The sequence below is a fragment of the Coregonus lavaretus genome (genome assembly GCF_964263955.1).
Source record: "Coregonus lavaretus genome assembly, chromosome: 2".
Classification (NCBI taxonomy): domain Eukaryota; kingdom Metazoa; phylum Chordata; class Actinopteri; order Salmoniformes; family Salmonidae; genus Coregonus; species Coregonus lavaretus.
In genome coordinates this window covers 58,069,883-58,087,818 of record NC_139989.1, presented here as the reverse complement: position 1 = coordinate 58,087,818, position 17,936 = coordinate 58,069,883, and the positions used below count along the sequence as shown (strand labels likewise).

At 45.7% G+C, this 17,936-nt stretch overlaps 1 protein-coding gene across 1 annotated transcript in view; it reads left to right on the top strand.

The window, feature by feature from the left end:
• The window catches only part of LOC311139825 (coronin-7-like), a gene marked incomplete at its 3' end in the record, with an annotated part of 77,133 nt that extends 59,407 nt beyond the window's left edge, over positions 1–17,726 (top strand). Inside the window, exons 8-9 of the mRNA XM_084174801.1 lie at positions 17,369–17,455; positions 17,640–17,726. Of these exons, the coding sequence (XP_084030927.1) occupies positions 17,369–17,455; positions 17,640–17,726 (174 nt within the window). The remainder of the gene's footprint in view (positions 1–17,368; positions 17,456–17,639) is intronic.
• Between the last annotated feature and the right edge of the window lie 210 nt (positions 17,727–17,936).

Below are 17,936 nucleotides of genomic sequence, written 5' to 3'. Positions count from 1 at the left end.
AGTATTTGGTCAATAACAAAAGTTTCTCAATACTTTGTTATATACCCTTTGTTGGCAATGACACAGGTCAAACGTTTTCTGTAAGTCTTCACAAGGTTTTCACACACTGTTGCTGGTATTTTGGCCCATTCCTCCATGCAGATCTCCTCTAGAGCAGTGATGTTTTGGGGCTGTCGCTGGGCAACACGGACTTTCAACTCCCTCCAAAGATTTTCTATGGGGTTGAGATCTGGAGACTGGCTAGGCCACTCCAGGACCTTGAAATGCTTATTTTACGAAGCCACTCCTTCGTTGCCCGGGCGGTGTGTTTGGGATCATTGTCATGCTGAAAGACCCAGCCACATTTCATCTTCAAATACCAGCAACAGTGTGTGAAAACCTTGTGAAGACTTACAGAAAACGTTTGACCTGTGTCATTGCCAACAAAGGGTATATAACAAAGTATTGAGAAACTTTTGTTATTGACCAACGCAGGGTTTTTATTTAGTCAGTGGTTTGGCGCCGGTGTGAATGAGTGAATCGTGGTAATATCTGGGGCACATCTGCACTTGCATCCCATGGGCCGGTATAAAGGTGTTAATAATAATAATAATATGCCATTTAGCAGACGCTTTTATCCAAAGCGACTTACAGTCATGCGTGCATACATTTTTGTGTATGGGTGGTCCCGGGGATCGAACCCACTACCTTGGCGTTACAAGCGCCGTGCTCTACCAGCTGAGCTACAGAGGACCACCCTATAATAGATTTTCTTCTTTCGGGTTCACAACAATTTTTATATGGCAGATATAAAGTGTGTGTGTGGGATGACACTGGGATATCCTCTGCTTACATCATGAGTAGGCTACCAAGGACTTTCTATCACTATCATTCCTCTTCTCCCCAATCCCCCTCTCCATCCATCCTCTCTTCCTCTCCTCTCCTCCACATACTTTTTCCCAGGAAGGCTGTGGGAATGCAGTCCGGGGGTAACAAACAACTGGGAGGGAAAACCCTTCTGGATATCCCATTCACGCTGGATACTATATTTATCCTAGCAACACACACACAAACACACACACACACACACACATTGCATCATTCAGGGCCATATCACTATTCCCCTGATGGCAGCCTACAGCCATGGCCCACAGCCCTCGTACTGTCTCTATGGTTCATATCAACTGGGTTTTTTCCATCTCTTTAGTATTTGTAACTTTCACTCCTAGAAAGACAGGGGAGAGAGAGGTGGAGAGAATGTCCTGAAGACAAGGGCAGACAAATGTAGTGACTAAAAGGTGGGGGGAGCGGTGTCACTGGCTGGGTTTTAGATGGGCTCCTTGGCCGCAGAGACAACATTTTTCTATTTTAAAGCAAATGTTCTGCAGTTATACACATTTTCCCATGGGGCAGAGAGAATATATTCAGTTTTAAAGCAAATATCCTGCAGTTATACACTTTTTGCCACGGTTTATGCCTTGTTCTTATGCTTTCTGAGTGACTCAAACATTATAACAAAATCAATGGGGGCCATGCCATGCCATTTTTGGAATTTCAGATTCTCCCTGACTGTTTAGTTTTGCAATGGCGGCCACGATTTAAATGCATATAGGGGAAACACTGTCTAGATATTTTAAGCAGTAAGATAAAGGGTATTTTGTGAGGTCTTTTTCTGAGGTAAATTTCTTAAAAGATTTGAAGCTGAGATTTGAAGCTCAAGTTTGTGTAACCAAACACTCACATGTGTATTAGTATGTCAGGGTGGTTTGACCCAACTGTGTACGACGAGGTCAAAACTCAAGTCACTGCTGTTTCAGCTGCACCCCGCAATCATCTAGGATTTAGGCTTGTAATAGATATGTATCGTTGTTCTGATGCTTACCGCTGATTTTAATTTCAGAAGAAGAAGGAAAGGCAGAGAAAAGAAGGGAATGAGAGGTAGAGAAGAAGAAGGAAAGAAGGATCTATGGGTTCTAGAGTTTGAGGAGAGACAAAGTGAGGGAGGGAACTGGAAGATGTTTCCAATTAATGGTTGAAAAAGTGGTGGTAAGCAGGAAAGGAAATGAAAGGATAAAATGGCTGGTTTGATTTTCATGTTTTTTCTTCCTCTCATTTTCCCCAGTTTCCCTCGCTCTGTCCCTCCTGTCCTATTTTCCCCAGTTTCCCTCGCTCTGTCCCTCCTGTCCTATTTTCCCCAGTTTCCCTCGCTCTGTCCCTCCTGTCCTATTTTCCCCAGTTTCCCTCGCTCTGTCCCTCCTGTCCTATTTTCCCCAGTTTCCCTCGCTCTGTCCCTCCTGTCCTATTTTCCCCAGTTTCCCTCGCTCTGTCCCTCCTGTCCTATTTTCCCCAGTTTCCCTCGCTCTGTCCCTCCTGTCCTATTTTCCCCAGTTTCCCTCGCTCTGTCCCTCCTGTCCTATTTTCACCAGTTTCCCTCGCTCTGTCCCTCCTGTCCTATTTTCCCCAGTTTCTTGGGGAAATGGGGTACAAGAAAGTCAAATAGTTAGTGAAATAACTAATTGCCTGTACATGAAAAGAAAAAAAGTGGAATGAGTCTGTTTAAGGATAGATGATGAAAAGAAAAGCGGTTGAAGGTTATTGATTAAAGGAGAGGGAGAATGAAGGAAAAGAGGGATGGCTCCATTAGAGGAGGGGAGGAGAGGGGAAATGAGGAGCAGGTTGACGGTTGGAGGGATGAAGGATGGCTCCATTAGAGGAGAGGAAGAGAGGGGAAATGAGGAGCAGGTTGACGGTTGGAGGGATGAAGGATGGCTCCATTAGAGGAGGGGAAGAGGGGGGAAATGAGGAGCAGGTTGACGGTTGGAGGGATGAGGGATGGCTCCATTAGAGGAGGGGAAGAGAGGGGAAATGAGGAGCAGGTTGATGGTTAGAGGGATGAAGTAGTGCAGCTGGGGTATGGTATGTCTGACTCTTGACAGTACAGCTGACATGGGTTCAAGTAGTATTTGTTTTCTTTCAAATACTTTGGCTGAGCTTGCTTTTTTTTCCACCTTTATTTAACCAGGTAAGCCAGTTGAGAACAAGTTCTCATTTACAACTGCGACCTGGCCAAGATAAAGCAAAGCAGTGCGATAAAAACAACAACACAGAGTTACATATGGGGTAAAACAAAACATAAAGTCTAAAATACAACAGAAAATATATATACAGTGTGTGCAAATATAGCAAGTTATGGTAGTAAGGCAATAAATAGGCTATAGTGCAAAATAATTACAATTTAGTATTAACACTGGAGTGATAGATGTGCAGAAGATGATGTGCAAATAGAGATACTGGGGTGCAAATTAGCAAATAAATAACAATATGGGGATGAGGTAATTGGGTGGGCTAATTTCAGATGGGCTGTGTACAGGTGCAGTGATCGGTAAGGTGCTCTGACAACTGATGCTTAAAGTTAGTGAGGGAGATAAGAGTCTCCAGCTTCAGAGATTTTTGCAATTTCGTTCCAGTCATTGGCAGCAGAGAACTGGAAGGAATGGCGGCCAAAGAAGGTGTTGGCTTTGGGGATGACCAGTGAGATATACCTGCTGGAGCGCATACTACGGGTGGGTGTTGCTATGGTGACCAATGAGCTAAGATAAGGCGGGGATTTGCCTAGCAGTGATTTATAGATGGCCTGGAGCCAGTGGGTTTGGCGACGAATATGTAGTGAGGACCAGCCAACAAGAGCGTACAGGGCACAGTGGTGGGTAGTATATGGGGCTTTGGTGACAAAACGGATGGCACTGTGATAGACTACATCCAATTTGCTGAGTAGAGTGTTGGAGGCTATTTTGTAAATGACATCGCCGAAGTCAAGGATCGGTAGGATAGTCAGTTTTACGAGGGCATGTGTCACACCCTGGTTCTGGGACTCATTATGTTGAGCCAGGGTGTGTTCATTCTATGTGTTCTGTTTTCTAGGTTTGACTGAGTGACTCCCAATCAGAGGCAACGAGTGTCAGCTGTTTGCTGGTTGTCTCTGATTGGGAGCCATATTTAACTGTCTGTGTTTCACTTTGGGTTTGTGGGTTTTTGTTCCGTGTTCGGTCATTGTCACCGTGGACTTCACGAGTCGTGTTTTGTTTTGTTTAGAAACTTTAACTAATTAAAGTCATGTTTGTTTCTCACGCTGCGCCTTGGTCTACTCACTCATACGACGATCGTGACAGCATGTTTGGCAGCATGAGTGAAGGAGGCTTTGTTTGCGAAATAGGAAGCCGATTCTAGATTTAACTTTGGATTGGAGATTCTTAATGTGAGTCTGGAAGGAGAGTTTACAGTCTAACCAGACACCTAGGTATTTGTAGTTGTCCACATACTCTAGGTCAGACCCGTCGAGAGTAGTGATTCTAGTCGGGTGGGCGGGTGCCAGCAGCGTTCGATTGAAGAGCATGCATTTAGTTTTACTAGTGTTTAAGAGCAGTTGGAGGCTACTGAAGGAGTGTTGTATGGCATTGAAGCTTGTTTGGAGGTTTGTTAACACAGTGTCCAATGAAGGGCCAGATGTATACAAAATGGTGTCGTCTGCGTAGAGGTGGATCTGAGAGTCACCAGCAGCAAGAGCGACATCATTGATATACACAGAGAAAAGAGTCGGCCCAAGAATTGATCCCTGTGGCACCCCCATAGAGACTATGGCACAAGGGAGCAATGGGAATAGTTCCAAAGGAGCAAACCCCACCCATCTGCAAACCCTGTCCAACTCCATGTAGGCTCAATAAAATGTTCAATAGTATTTGAAAGAAAACAAATAGTATTTGAACCCAGGTCTGGAATTCAGTAGTTCTGGTCGCTGGTCTGTCTATAGGCAGAGGCAGTAATCAGGCTCCAATTCCACCACAGCATCAGCTCTGTGCAGCAAACCAGACCAGGCAGGGGGACACAGAGTCCCTTTTATCAGAACACTGGGCAGTTTGATTAGCTAGGTCTGGAAGGAATGCCTGGTCTGTCAGCACTGCAGGAGGCATTTTTAACGGTTGTCACTTGTTACCACAGCCACAAAGTCAAAATTGGCTTTATCGTGAAAATTATTGATAACAAACATTTAATTTAAGGTTAGGCATAAGGTTAGCAGTGTGGTTAAGGTTATGCTTAAGGTTAGGTTTAAAATTCAGATTTTTAGAAATACTCAGGGTTTAGACATAATTATAACTTTGTGGCTGTGGTAACTAGTGACAACCATTATTAACCACTCAAAGGGGTCATGAGGTTTTAGAGAGATTTTTTTAAACTGTAATTTTATTTATTGGAGAGAAAAAATGTATGGAGAGGATAAATGAATAACAAAGATTAATGAATACATTTATTTTAATAGAGCTTGATGAAGGAACAAAGGGGAGATTTCTATCAATGATCGACTTCCCTCGTTATCATTAGTTCTACAACCATCACGGCAATGTGACATTAAAGTTATATGATCTATAAATTATATCAAAGTCATATGATCTATAGGAAAAATAAGCACCAGGAGAAAGCCAGGTTAAACAATTTCTACAGGACTGGTACTCATGATAACATACTTATGGCCCCAGTGAGCACATGGAAATAGAGAGGGAACGGGAGAGGGGGAGGGAGGGAGGGAGAATGCAATCGTTCCCATATGTGCGCACAGACACCTGATACACTGTCCTGGTGGGTGAGACAACATTCTCTCTGAGTGACACAGATGTGCTCTCCGTCTGGTTAAGCTGGGCTCGTTGATACATAAGGAGAATGGGAGTGAGAAGGCTCCTGTGTTTTTATTGGGAGAGGGACATTAAATAGATCCATAAATCCATAATATTCTGAGCTAGATGCTGACTGGGTCTTTTTGGGAGACGTCTTCTGTCTGGTCTCAGTGTCTAATAGGATTACCACTCGTCATTGTAAATCACCTCAGTTTTTATTCCTGTCTTGTTATTACAGTATCATCCATTTTGGGGGGGTTATCTCCACTTTCCCTCCCTCACTTAGAGAGAAATAGGCCACACACACACACACACACACAGACACACACACACACACCCACACACACACACACACACTCTGACTGAGAGTTCTTACTGTTGTCCTACCTGTAGAGACCAGTCTTTCCTCTCTTTTCATAATTCTACATTTTGTCACCAACACCTGTATTATTATTATTATTATTATTCACCTCACAATTTAATGATGTCATTTCCTGTCACTTCCAAAGTGCCTCTCCTGTTGGATTGGTCCGTCTGTGACCCCAAATGACCCCATCGTTGAGGCAGGTGTGCCCTGTCTTCCTCTCTTCCTCTCTACGTCCCCCTTCAGACCCTCCAAGTCACGCACCATCACTCTCTCCTTCTTTTCTCCCTCTCTTCCTGAGAGTTGATTCCTAAAACCCAGAGCTCTGTGTTTCTCTTTGTTCTGCTGCTAAGGAAAACATACCACTCATTCCTCATGTATGTACGTGTGAAAGAAAAATGTGTGGTGTGTGTGGGGTAGCAGGCTGGGCCCAGGTGTTGGGAGTGTGGATGGGCGATCGTGAGCAGTGGGAGAGGGCGGAGGACACACACACGCACACACACACACGCACACAGCCCGAGGCCCAGATGCTGTGTCCTCTGTAGGGCCTGTGGTGTCAGCAGTAGACCTGCTCTCTGTAGGCCCTGTGGTGTCAGCAGTAGACCTGCTCTCTGTAGACCCTGTGGTGTCAGCAGTAGACCTGCTCTCTGTAGACCCTGTGGTGTCAGCAGTAGACCTGCTCTCTGTAGGCCCTGTGGTGTCAGCAGTAGACCTGCTCTCTGTAGACCCTGTGGTGTCAGCAGTAGACCTGCTCTCTGTAGGCCCTGTGGTGTCAGCAGTAGACCTGCTCTCTGTAGACCCTGTGGTGTCAGCAGTAGACCTGCTCTCTGTAGACCCTTTGGTGTCAGCAGTAGACCTGCTCTCTGTAGGCTGAGCTGAGTGACCGCCAGGCCCCCTACCCTCCATCTGAAACACTGTTTATTTGGGAGAGGGGAGAGAGGAGGGAGACTGGGGAGAAAGGGGGAGCTCCATAGTCTGATGGATACCCTGGCACCCCTGGCCTCTGAGTGTCCCCCTCCCTACACACACACACAGCTGCACCACCACCACCGCTGCTGAATTATGACATCATCACCATGTCTCTGAGACGCTACGAGGCATGCGTGCCATCGGATCTAGTATGGACTATGGGCACAGTGACATCATCAACGTCAGACCGTTACATCTATGGCTAGCGTGTGTGTGTATGCACAGTGTTCTGTTTGATATTACTGCCGTTAATTTGCTTTCAATCCTGGAGCTGTCTGTTGAAAGCTGCTGTAATGGTAAATCACATTGGCTGTGTCTCAAATTGCACACTGTTCTCTGCACTGCTTTTGACCAGAGCCCAAGGGCCTCTGGTCAAAAGTAGTGCACTACGTAAGGAATAGGGTGCCATTTGGGATGCAGATATTTTCTACAGGTCAGACGGAGGGTAATTTCGGCACCTAGAATGGAATCTTGCGTGTACGTAGCTCTTTCACGAGAGCCTAGACACAGGGTGATAGCTGGGTGAGATTGATGGACAAACTCCATCGGTCATTTAGGTCAAGGGACGTCTTTTTAGATTTGATGTAAGGCATATGTTGCCAAGGCGATATCTTTAGGCCTATTCTCTTTTTAGCAGTTTGTGACTTTAACCGAGGAAAATGAGAAAAGAGATCATGACAGTGCCGTGTGTGTGTGGGTGTGTATCTGTGTGCATGCTCGTGTGCCTGTGTGTGTGTGTGTCCTCTTGGCAGTGCGTCATTGTCCGACCATGCTCCATTGGGCCTGTTCCCCAGCTCAGGCCTGGGAGGATCCTAAACTACACTGAGTGAAAAACAAGCAGTAGTAGTTAGCGAAGAGGGAGGCAAAGCCATCCACCCCTGAGCACTTTCATTTTCAATTACTAAGTAATTTAGTTACTGTGGGACTTTGACATGGAGTGGCTGTGCGTCAGTTATTACAACAACAACTGATAGTGCTGATAGATAATACCTTAATTCTGTTGACTGTTCTCCTGTGCCATATTAAAGCAACTTGTATCTTCCTCTGGTGCACAATGGCTGCCAGTAAGAATGAGGGCCAACACTGCTGCTTTCAGAAAACACTGCCCTAAGGTTATGGCAACATTCAACACCAACCAAGGGAAGGTACTGTACAAGTCGTTCTGAGTTTGGCCAGAGTCCCAACTTCATGTTTTATTGACCCTGTCATCCACAGAGTAGAAGAGATGGCTATAGAACACAAAGGATTCTCCCCCTCGTCTGTTTATTCCATGCTTGGCTCTATCTCTCCTTCCCTCTCCTTTTTTGATCCATTGCTTCTATGATCTCTCCATTCGTTCTGAGCCCCTCCCCGTACAGACATTCCTATCTGTCATAATATTCACCCAGAAGAAGCGTATGAGACACACACACACACACACCGTACCCACCAGCCCCTCCACACACACCGTACCCACCAGCCCCTCCACACACCGTACCCACCAGCCCTTCCACACACACCGTACCCACCAGCCCCTCCACACACACCGTACCCACCAGCCCCTCCACACACACCGTACCCACCAGCCCCTCCACACACACCGTACCCACCAGCCCCTCCACACACACCGTACCCACCAGCCCCTCCACACACACCGTACCCACCAGCCCCTCCACACACACCGTACCCACCAGCCCCTCCACACACAACGTACCCACCAGCCCCTCCACACACAACGTACCCACCAGCCCCTCCACACACACCGTACCCACCAGCCCCTCCACACACACCGTACCCACCAGCCCCTCCACACACACCGTACCCACCAGCCCCTCCACACACACCGTACCCACCAGCCCCTCCACACACACCGTACCCACCAGCCCCTCCACACACACCGTACCCACCAACCCCTCCACACACACCGTACCCACCAGCCCCTCCACACACCGTACCCACCAGCCCCTCCACACACACCGTACCCACCAGCCCCTCCACACACACCGTACCCACCAGCCCCTCCACACACACCGTACCCACCAGCCCCTCCACACACCGTACCCACCAGCCCCTCCACACACACCGTACCCACCAGCCCCTCCACACACACCGTACCCACCAGCCCCTCCACACACACCGTACCCACCAGCCCCTCCACACACACCGTACCCACCAGCCCCTCCACACACACCGTACCCACCAGCCCCTCCACACACACCGTACCCACCAGCCCCTCCACACACACCGTACCCACCAGCCCCTCCACACACACCGTACCCACCAGCCCCTCCACACACACCGTACCCACCAACCCCTCCACACACACCGTACCCACCAGCCCCTCCACACACACCGTACCCACCAGCCCCTCCACACACCGTACCCACCAGCCCTTCCACACACACCGTACCCACCAGCCCCTCCACACACACCGTACCCACCAGCCCCTCCACACACACCGTACCCACCAGCCCCTCCACACACACCGTACCCACCAACCCCTCCAAACACACCGTACCCACCAGCCCCTCCACACACACCGTACCCACCAGCCCCTCCACACACACCTTATAAGTACAAGTACTGTACCTAAATAAGGCATTGCCAAGGTACTGTACCATCTGAAAAATCCCCCTTTCATTGTGGCTGTGGTGTTTATCTTAGTAAGGAGTTATTATCAACTCTGTCTTTGTTTGGTGTCCACGTTGCTTAAGAAATATCTGGCTTGGTATATGTTCAATAATCCTCCAGTGAATGGAGTTATTTGGACCCCTACCAAGAGCCCAACACTGCTAAGTTCTCCATATACAGTGGGGGAAAAAAGTATTTAGTCAGCCACCAATTGTGCAAGTTCTCCCACTTAAAAAGATGAGAGAGGCCTGTAATTTTCATCATAGGTACACGTCAACTATGACAGACAAATTGAGATTGTTTTTCTCCAGAAAATCACATTTTAGGATTTTTTATGAATTTATTTGCAAATTATCAGTAACACACTACGCCGCCAGGGACTCAAATTCTGCAGTGCCAGACGTGTCCCCCTGCTTAAGCCAGTACATGTCCAGGCCCGTCTGAAGTTTGCTAGAGTGCATTTGGATGATCCAGAAGAGGATTGGGAGAATGTCAAATGGTCAGATGAAACCAAAATAGAACTTTTTGGTAAAAACTCAACTCGTCGTGTTTGGAGGACAAATAATGCTGAGTTGCATCCAAAGAACACCATACCTACTGTGAAGCATGGGGGTGGAAACATCATGCTTTGGGGCTGTTTTTCTGCAAAGGGACCAGGACAACTGAACCGTGTAAAGGAAAGAATGAATGGGGTCATGTATCGTGAGATTTTGAGTGAAAACCTCCTTCCATCAGCAAGGGCATTGAAGATGAAACGTGGCTGGGTCTTTCAGCATGACAATGATCCCAAACACACTGCCCGGGCAACGAAGGAGTGGCTTCGTAAGAAGCATTTCAAGGTCCTGGAGTGGCCTAGCCAGTCTCCAGATCTCAACCCCATAGAAAATCTTTGGAGGGAGTTGAAAGTCTGTGTTGCCCAGCGACAGCCCCAAAACATCACTGCTCTAGAGGAGAGCTGCATGGAGGAATGGGCCAAAATACCAGCAACAGTGTGTGAAAACCTTGTGAAGACTTACAGAAAACGTTTGACCTGTGTCATTGCCAACAAAGGCTATATAACAAAGTATTGAGAAACTTTTGTTATTGACCAAATACTTATTTTCCACCATAATTTGCAAAAAAATTCATTAAAAATCCTACAATGTGATTTTCTGGATTTTCTTTCTCATTTTGTCTGTCATAGTTGACGTGTACCTATGATGAAAATTACAGGCCTCTCTCATCTTTTTAAGTGGGAGAACTTGCACAATTGGTGGCTGACTAAATAATTTTTTTCCCCACTGTACCTCACAGATGGTGTTGGATACAAGGCCTGGTATGCTGCTCCGAGATATATTTCCCCTCCCAGAGATCTCTTACAGTACAATACATCTGAGGATTTCCTTTAAAGAACACTTTATTGAAGTGTGTGTGTGTTCTCATGTGTGAAGCATATGTAGCAAATTCTACACGCTTCACAGTCAGGTGTAATAAATTTAACTTTAACCTCGAGTGTGGCCCAAACACACAGTCAAACCTGTAACCATGATGATGATCTATGCACCATGCTACATTGATTTGGACAGGAAGATAGTAGGAGCAGAAGCAGCTACACACACACACACACACACACAGCCTTGGCCTGGTGTGTTGAACTGGCTCAAGTCCTTTGTTTTGGTTTGGTTGTATACAGTGTGTTGAGTGGTGTGATGGCCCAGGGGAGAGGGAGAGGCCCGACTAGGATTCCTTTCCATTGAAATCAATAGAGAACACATTTCCAAAGTCTAATTAACATCCACCTCCCTGTACCGACCTATCCCCTCGCAAGGCCTTGAGCTTCTAGAATCGGTCAATTATGACATTTCTTTACATGTTGAATTACTCTGCAACCAACCAGATCTATAAATGGTTGAAGGATTGTGTGTGCACATTAGTGTGTTTTGACTATTTGATTGGATGTGTGTGTGTGTACTTCTCTCTTTGAGTGTGTGTGTCATTTGTCCTCCATATGTAACCAGTGGAGGAAGAGCCATGGAGAAAAGAAAGAAGTGAAGCGTTTAGATGAAGAAGTAAAGATGAACCAGACCTGTTTCTATCCCCTCAGCTCTTCATCCCCAAACCACGAGGCTGGGAGTGTGGTGAGGAAGACGTCAGAGAGGAAGAGCGGAGAGGGGGAAGAGCGGAGAGGGGGAAGAGAGGAGGGGAAGAGAGGAGGGGAAGAGAGGAGGGGAAGTGGGCTTGTAATTAGACCTGATAGGGCCCATATTTGTGATGGGTCCCACCCTGCACATGTGGAGAGCTCTTTGAGCTCATTTTCACGCCCATTTTCTTTAACCTGTTGGTTCAGTCTCATATGTGATGGATGGCCTTGGGGACTGCCTCACATTTTAAAATGGGGATGTTCCCACTTGCCATTTCCCACAGTGAGGCCTGGCCTGGCCTGCCACTCTAACTTTAATCTAGAAGCTCTGCACTACACGGCTGGTCGGATTTTCCCCCAGGTTTGTTTTTTCTCTCCTCCATTTGCACCCCCTGTTTTCTTCAACCTGTTGGTTCAGTCTCATACATGACAAATAGCCTTGGGATTCAACCATTTTCTTGGATGGGGGGTTCCCGCAGTTCACAGTGAGAGGCCTTGTCACTCTAACTACACGGCAGCTCGGGTTTTCCCCGTGTTTGTTTTTCCTCTGCCTGCAACGAGCCGATTTAATGTCGCTGTGCAAGCGCCGAGCGGTGACTACCCTGTTTAGAGACGTCACCACACACAGCACACACACGTGTAAACCCTCTCCTTATTGTTGCACAGCTGTGGTGTCACGCTCCTCCAAGGGTTGGCACAGCGACAGACGGGTGGTAGAAATGACAACAGTAATTTGGGGGGACAAGGCCGGCGGCCTGCTCTGTGGAAACTGTGCCTGTTCCACTGAGCCTGTTAACTCAAAGCCCAGAGGAGGCTCTCAGTGTAACTGGAGTACAGTACACACACAAACACACACACGCAGGCAGATATGGGAAGACACACACATACATGGATGAGCACACACACGCACAGACAAAGGCCTGCATTCATGCATAGGGGCCTCTGAGAAGGTCTGTGTTTTTCAGCCTTAAAGATCTGTAGACGTACAGTGGGGAGAACAAGTATTTGATACACTGCCGATTTTGCAGGTTTTCCTACTTACAAAGCATGTAGAGGTCTGTCATTTTTATCATAGGTACACTTCAACTGTGAGAGACGGAATCTAAAACAAAACTCCAGAAAATCACATTGTATGATTTTTAAGTAATTAATTAGCATTTTATTGCATGACATAAGTATTTGATCACCTACCAACCAGTAAGAATTCCGGCTCTCACAGACCTGTTAGTTTTTCTTTAAGAAGCACTCCTGTTCTCCACTCATTACCTGTATTAACTGCACCTGTTTGAACTCGTTACCTGTATAAAAGACACCTGTCCACACACTCAATCAAACAGACTCCAACCTCTCCACAAAGGCCAAGACCAGAGAGCTGTGTAAGGACATCAGGGATAAAATTGTAGACCTGCACAAGGCTGAGATGGGCTACAGGACAATAGGCAAGCAGCTTGGTGAGAAGGCAACAACTGTTGCCGCAATTATTAGAAAATTGAAGAAGTTCAAGATGACGGTCAATCACCCTCGGTCTGGGGCTCCATGCAATATCTCACCTTGTGGGGCATCAATGATCATGAGGAAGGTGAGGGATCAGCCCAGAACTACACGGCAGGACCTGGTCAATGACCTGAAGAGAGCTGGGACCACAGTCTCAAAGAAAACCATTAGTAACACACTACGCCGTCATGGATTAAAATCCTGCAGCGCACGCAAGGTCCCCCTGCTCAAGCCAGCGCATGTCCAGGCCCGTCTGAAGTTTGCCAATGACCATCTGGATGATCCAGAGGAGGAATGGGAGAAGGTCATGTGGTCTGATGAGACAGAAAATAGAGCTTTTTGGGCTAAACTCCACTCGCCGTGTTTGGAGGAAGAAGAAGGATGAGTACAACCCCAAGAACACCATCCCAACCGTGAAGCATGGAGGTGGAAACATCATTCTTTGGGGATGCTTTTCTGCAAAGGGGACAGGACGACTGCACCGTATTGAGGGGAGGATGGATGGGGCCATGTATCGCGAGATCTTGGCCAACATCCTCCTTCCCTCAGTAAGAGCATTGAAGATGGGTCGTGGCTGGGTCTTCCAGCATGACAACGACCCGAAACACACAGCCAGGGCAACTAAGGAGTAAGAAGCATCTCAAGGTCCTGGAGTGGCCTAGCCAGTCTCCAGACCTGAACCCAATAGAAAATCTTTGGAGGGAGCTGAAAGTCTGTATTGCCCAGCGACAGCCCCGAAACCTGAAGGATCTGGAGAAGGTCTGTATGGAGGAGTGGGCCAAAATCCCTGCTGCAGTGTGTGCAAACCTGGTCAAGACCTACAGGAAACGTATGATCTCTGTAATTGCAAAAAAAGGTTTCTGTACCAAATATTAAGTTCTGCTTTTCTGATGTATCAAATACTTATGTCATGCAATAAAATGCAAATTAATTACTTAAAAATCATACAATGTGATTTTCTTAATTTTTGTTTTAGATTCCGTCTCTCACCATTGAAGTGTACCTATGATAAAAATTACAGACCTCTACATGCTTTGTAAGTAGGAAAACCTGCAAAATCGGCTATAGCTTCTATATCGTTAGGCCAACCTAACCTCAGTTGTTAGTCACCCTTCCATTTCCCTGACCCCATATCAGGGGAGCAGCAACCCTGAATAACATTCTAACAACGTTTCAACTGAAGTTCTTTAGGCATATATGTTGTGACACCTACTGTAACGTTAAACTAACCTCCGTTGTTAGTCACCCTTCCTCTTCACTGTATCAGTGTCAAGGGAGCAGGAACCATGTCTAACATTTTCACAACATTGTTGTGACACCTAAGCTACTGTACCGTTAAGCAAAAGCTAACCTCAGTTGTTAGTCATCCTTCCTCTTCCCTGACCCTGTATCAGTTTCAGGGCAGCAGCACCCCTGTCTAACATTGTCTATTGTTGCAACAATGTTGTTTTAACGTTCTAACAAGGTTGTTTTGACACCAATTTCCATGGTAGAAGTGTTTCAGTAACATAGAGACAGTCATAGCAGTAATAGAACCTGGTCTCGGGGGCAGAAGTCACCTAGTCTGGTTTATCAACAATAACAAGCCATTCATTCATTCATTCATTATTTCATTGGGACAACACCCGGTTTGTCCTTTGTGGATCTCTCACAAGCAGGACTAGAGAACAGTCTCTTGTTTTCCCCTCCACTTTGGATGAGTCAATCTGTCAGTCACTCTGTCGTCACTGTCCACTCCAGGCTGTCCTCCTTTGAGATGACGTCTCATCACTCTGAGATGACGTCTCATCACTTTGAGATGATGTCTCATTGTTAGTCATTATCTTTATGTTGATCTCACACACCATCCTTCCCTGTCAACAACACGTACAGTACCATTCAAAAGTTTGGACACACCTACTCACTCCAGGGTTTTTCTTTATTTGTACTATTTTCTACAATGTAGAATAATAGTGAAGATATTAAAACTATGAAATAACACAAATGGAATCATGTAGTAACCAAAAAAGTGTTAAACAAGGTAGGGGTGGTATAAAGAAGATAGCCCTATTTGGTAAAATACCAAGTCCATATTATGGCAAGAACAGCTCAAATAAGCAAAGAGAAATGACAGTCCATCATTATTTTAAGACATCAAGAACTTTGAAAGTTTCTTCAAGTGTGGTCGCAAATACCATCAAGCGCTATGATGAAACTGGCTCTCATGAGGACCGCCACAGGAAAGGAAGACCCAGTGTTACCTCTGCAGCAGAGGATAAGTTCATTAGAGTTAACTGCACCTCAGATTGCAGCCCTAATAAATGCTTTACAGAGTAACAAGTAACAGACACTGTGTGAATCAGGCCTTAATGGTCAAATTGCTGCAAAGAAACTACTAAAGGACACCAATAAGAAGAAGAGACTTGCTTGGGCCAAGAAACAAGAGCAATGGACATTAGACCGGTGATAATCTGTCCTACGTAGAGTAGGTGAACGGATGATCTCCGCATGTGTGGTTCCCATCGTGAAGCATGGAGGAGGAGGTGTGATGGTGTGGGGGTGCTTTGCTGGTGACACTGTCTGTGATTTATTTAGAATTCAAGGCACACTTAACCAGCATGGCTACCACAGCATTCTGCAGCAATACGCCATCCCATCTGGTTTGCGCTTAGTGGGAATATAATTTGTTTTTCAACCGGACAATGACCCAAAACACACCTCCAGGCTGTGTAAGGGCTATTTGACCAAGGAGAGTGATGGCGTGCTGCATCAGATGACCTGGCCTCTACAATCACCCGACCTCAACTCAATTGAGATGGTTTGGGATGAGTTAGACCGCAGAGTGAAGGAAAAGCAGCCAACAAGTGCTCAGCATATGTGGGAACTCCTTCAAGACTGTTGGAAAGGCAATTCCTCGTGAAGCTGGTTGAGAGAATGCCAAGAGTGTGCAAAGCTGTCATCAAGACAAAATGTGGCTACTTTGAAGAATCTAAAATATATTTTGATTTGTTTAACACTTTTTTTGGTTATTTCATAGTGTTGATGTCTTCACTATTATTCTACAATGTAGAACATAGTAAAAATAAAGAAAAACCCTTTTTAGGTAGGTGTGTCCAAACTTTTGAATGGTACTGTATATGTGCAAGACGTATAGCGGTAAATGCACAACAGCATAATGGTAACAACTATTATCTTTACCTCTACTACTGTAACTATGATGTCTTTACCTCTAATACTGTAACTATGATGTCTTCACCTCTAATACTGTAACTATGATGTCTTTACCTCTAATACTGTAACTATGATGTCTTTACCTCTAATACTGTCACTATGATGTCTTTACCTCTAATACTGTCACTATGATGTCTTTACCTCTAATACTGTCACTATGATGTCTTTACCTCTAATACTGTCACTATGATGTCTTCACCTCTAATACTGTAACTATGATGTCTTCACCTCTAATACTGTAACTATGATGTCTTTACCTCTAATACTGTAACTATGATGTCTTTACCTCTAATACTGTAACTATGATGTCTTTACCTCTAATACTGTAACTATGATGTCTTTACCTCTAATACTGTAACTATGATGTCTTTACCTCTAATACTGTAACTATGATGTCTTTACCTCTAATACTGTCACTATGATGTCTTTACCTCTAATACTGTAACTATGATATCTTTACCTCTAATACTGTAACTATGATTTCTTTACCTCTAATACTGTAACTATGATGTCTTTACCTCTAATACTGTAACTATGATGTCTTTACCTCTAATACTGTAACTATGATGTCTTTACCTCTAATACTGTAACTATGATGTCTTTACCTCTAATACTGTAACTATGATGTCTTTACCTCTAATACTGTAACTATGATGTCTTTACCTCTAATACTGTAACTATGATGTCTTTACCTCTAATACTGTAACTATGATGTCTTTACCTCTAATACTGTAACTATGATGTCTTTACCTCTAATACTGTCACTGTGATGTATTCATCTCTACTACTTTAACTATGATGTCCATGAGGTTTCTGAGTCATATTGCTATAAAACATCATGACTCTTAACCATAACATGTTGCTCAATGTGTCTCTCCCTCATAGCCTCTCTGTCTGTGACCTTAACCTAACCCAGGTATTCAGTCTAACTCTGTGTCCTCCTGTGTGTCTCTACAGAGTGCCCAGGGACTTCAGAGTAACAAGGACTCTCGAATCCTCTGGGTCAAGGACTCTGACCACATACTGACCACCGGCTTCGATCAGGTGACAACATTACTACACACAGTTTTAAGTGTGTGTGTGATTTTGTTTGTGTGTTTTGACATGATTGTATGTTCAGATGCATAGTTGTGTGTGTGTGTGCGCGTGTACGTGCGTGTGGGCTTGTGTTTGCCCATGTGTGTGTTATAAAGTGGATTTATTAAATTCTACATGATTGTATGTTCAGATGCGTGGTCGGGAGGTGAGACTGTGGGACAGCAGGAAGCTGGGATCCTCTCTGGGCTCTGCCAACCTGGGCACCTCCAACGGGTGAGTACACAGTGACCCTGCTGTTTGTCTGGCTGTATGTGTCTGTGTGTGTTGGGAGTGTGTGTGTGTGTGGGCCTTGCCATAGGCCTGCTCTGTGTGCGTGTGTGTGTGCGTGCGCACAGGCACATGCATATATAAGTATGTGTTGGAGTGTGCAGAAGCAGGCCCCCCACCCAATTTGCCACGGATGAGAGCTGGACATCTATGATATGTA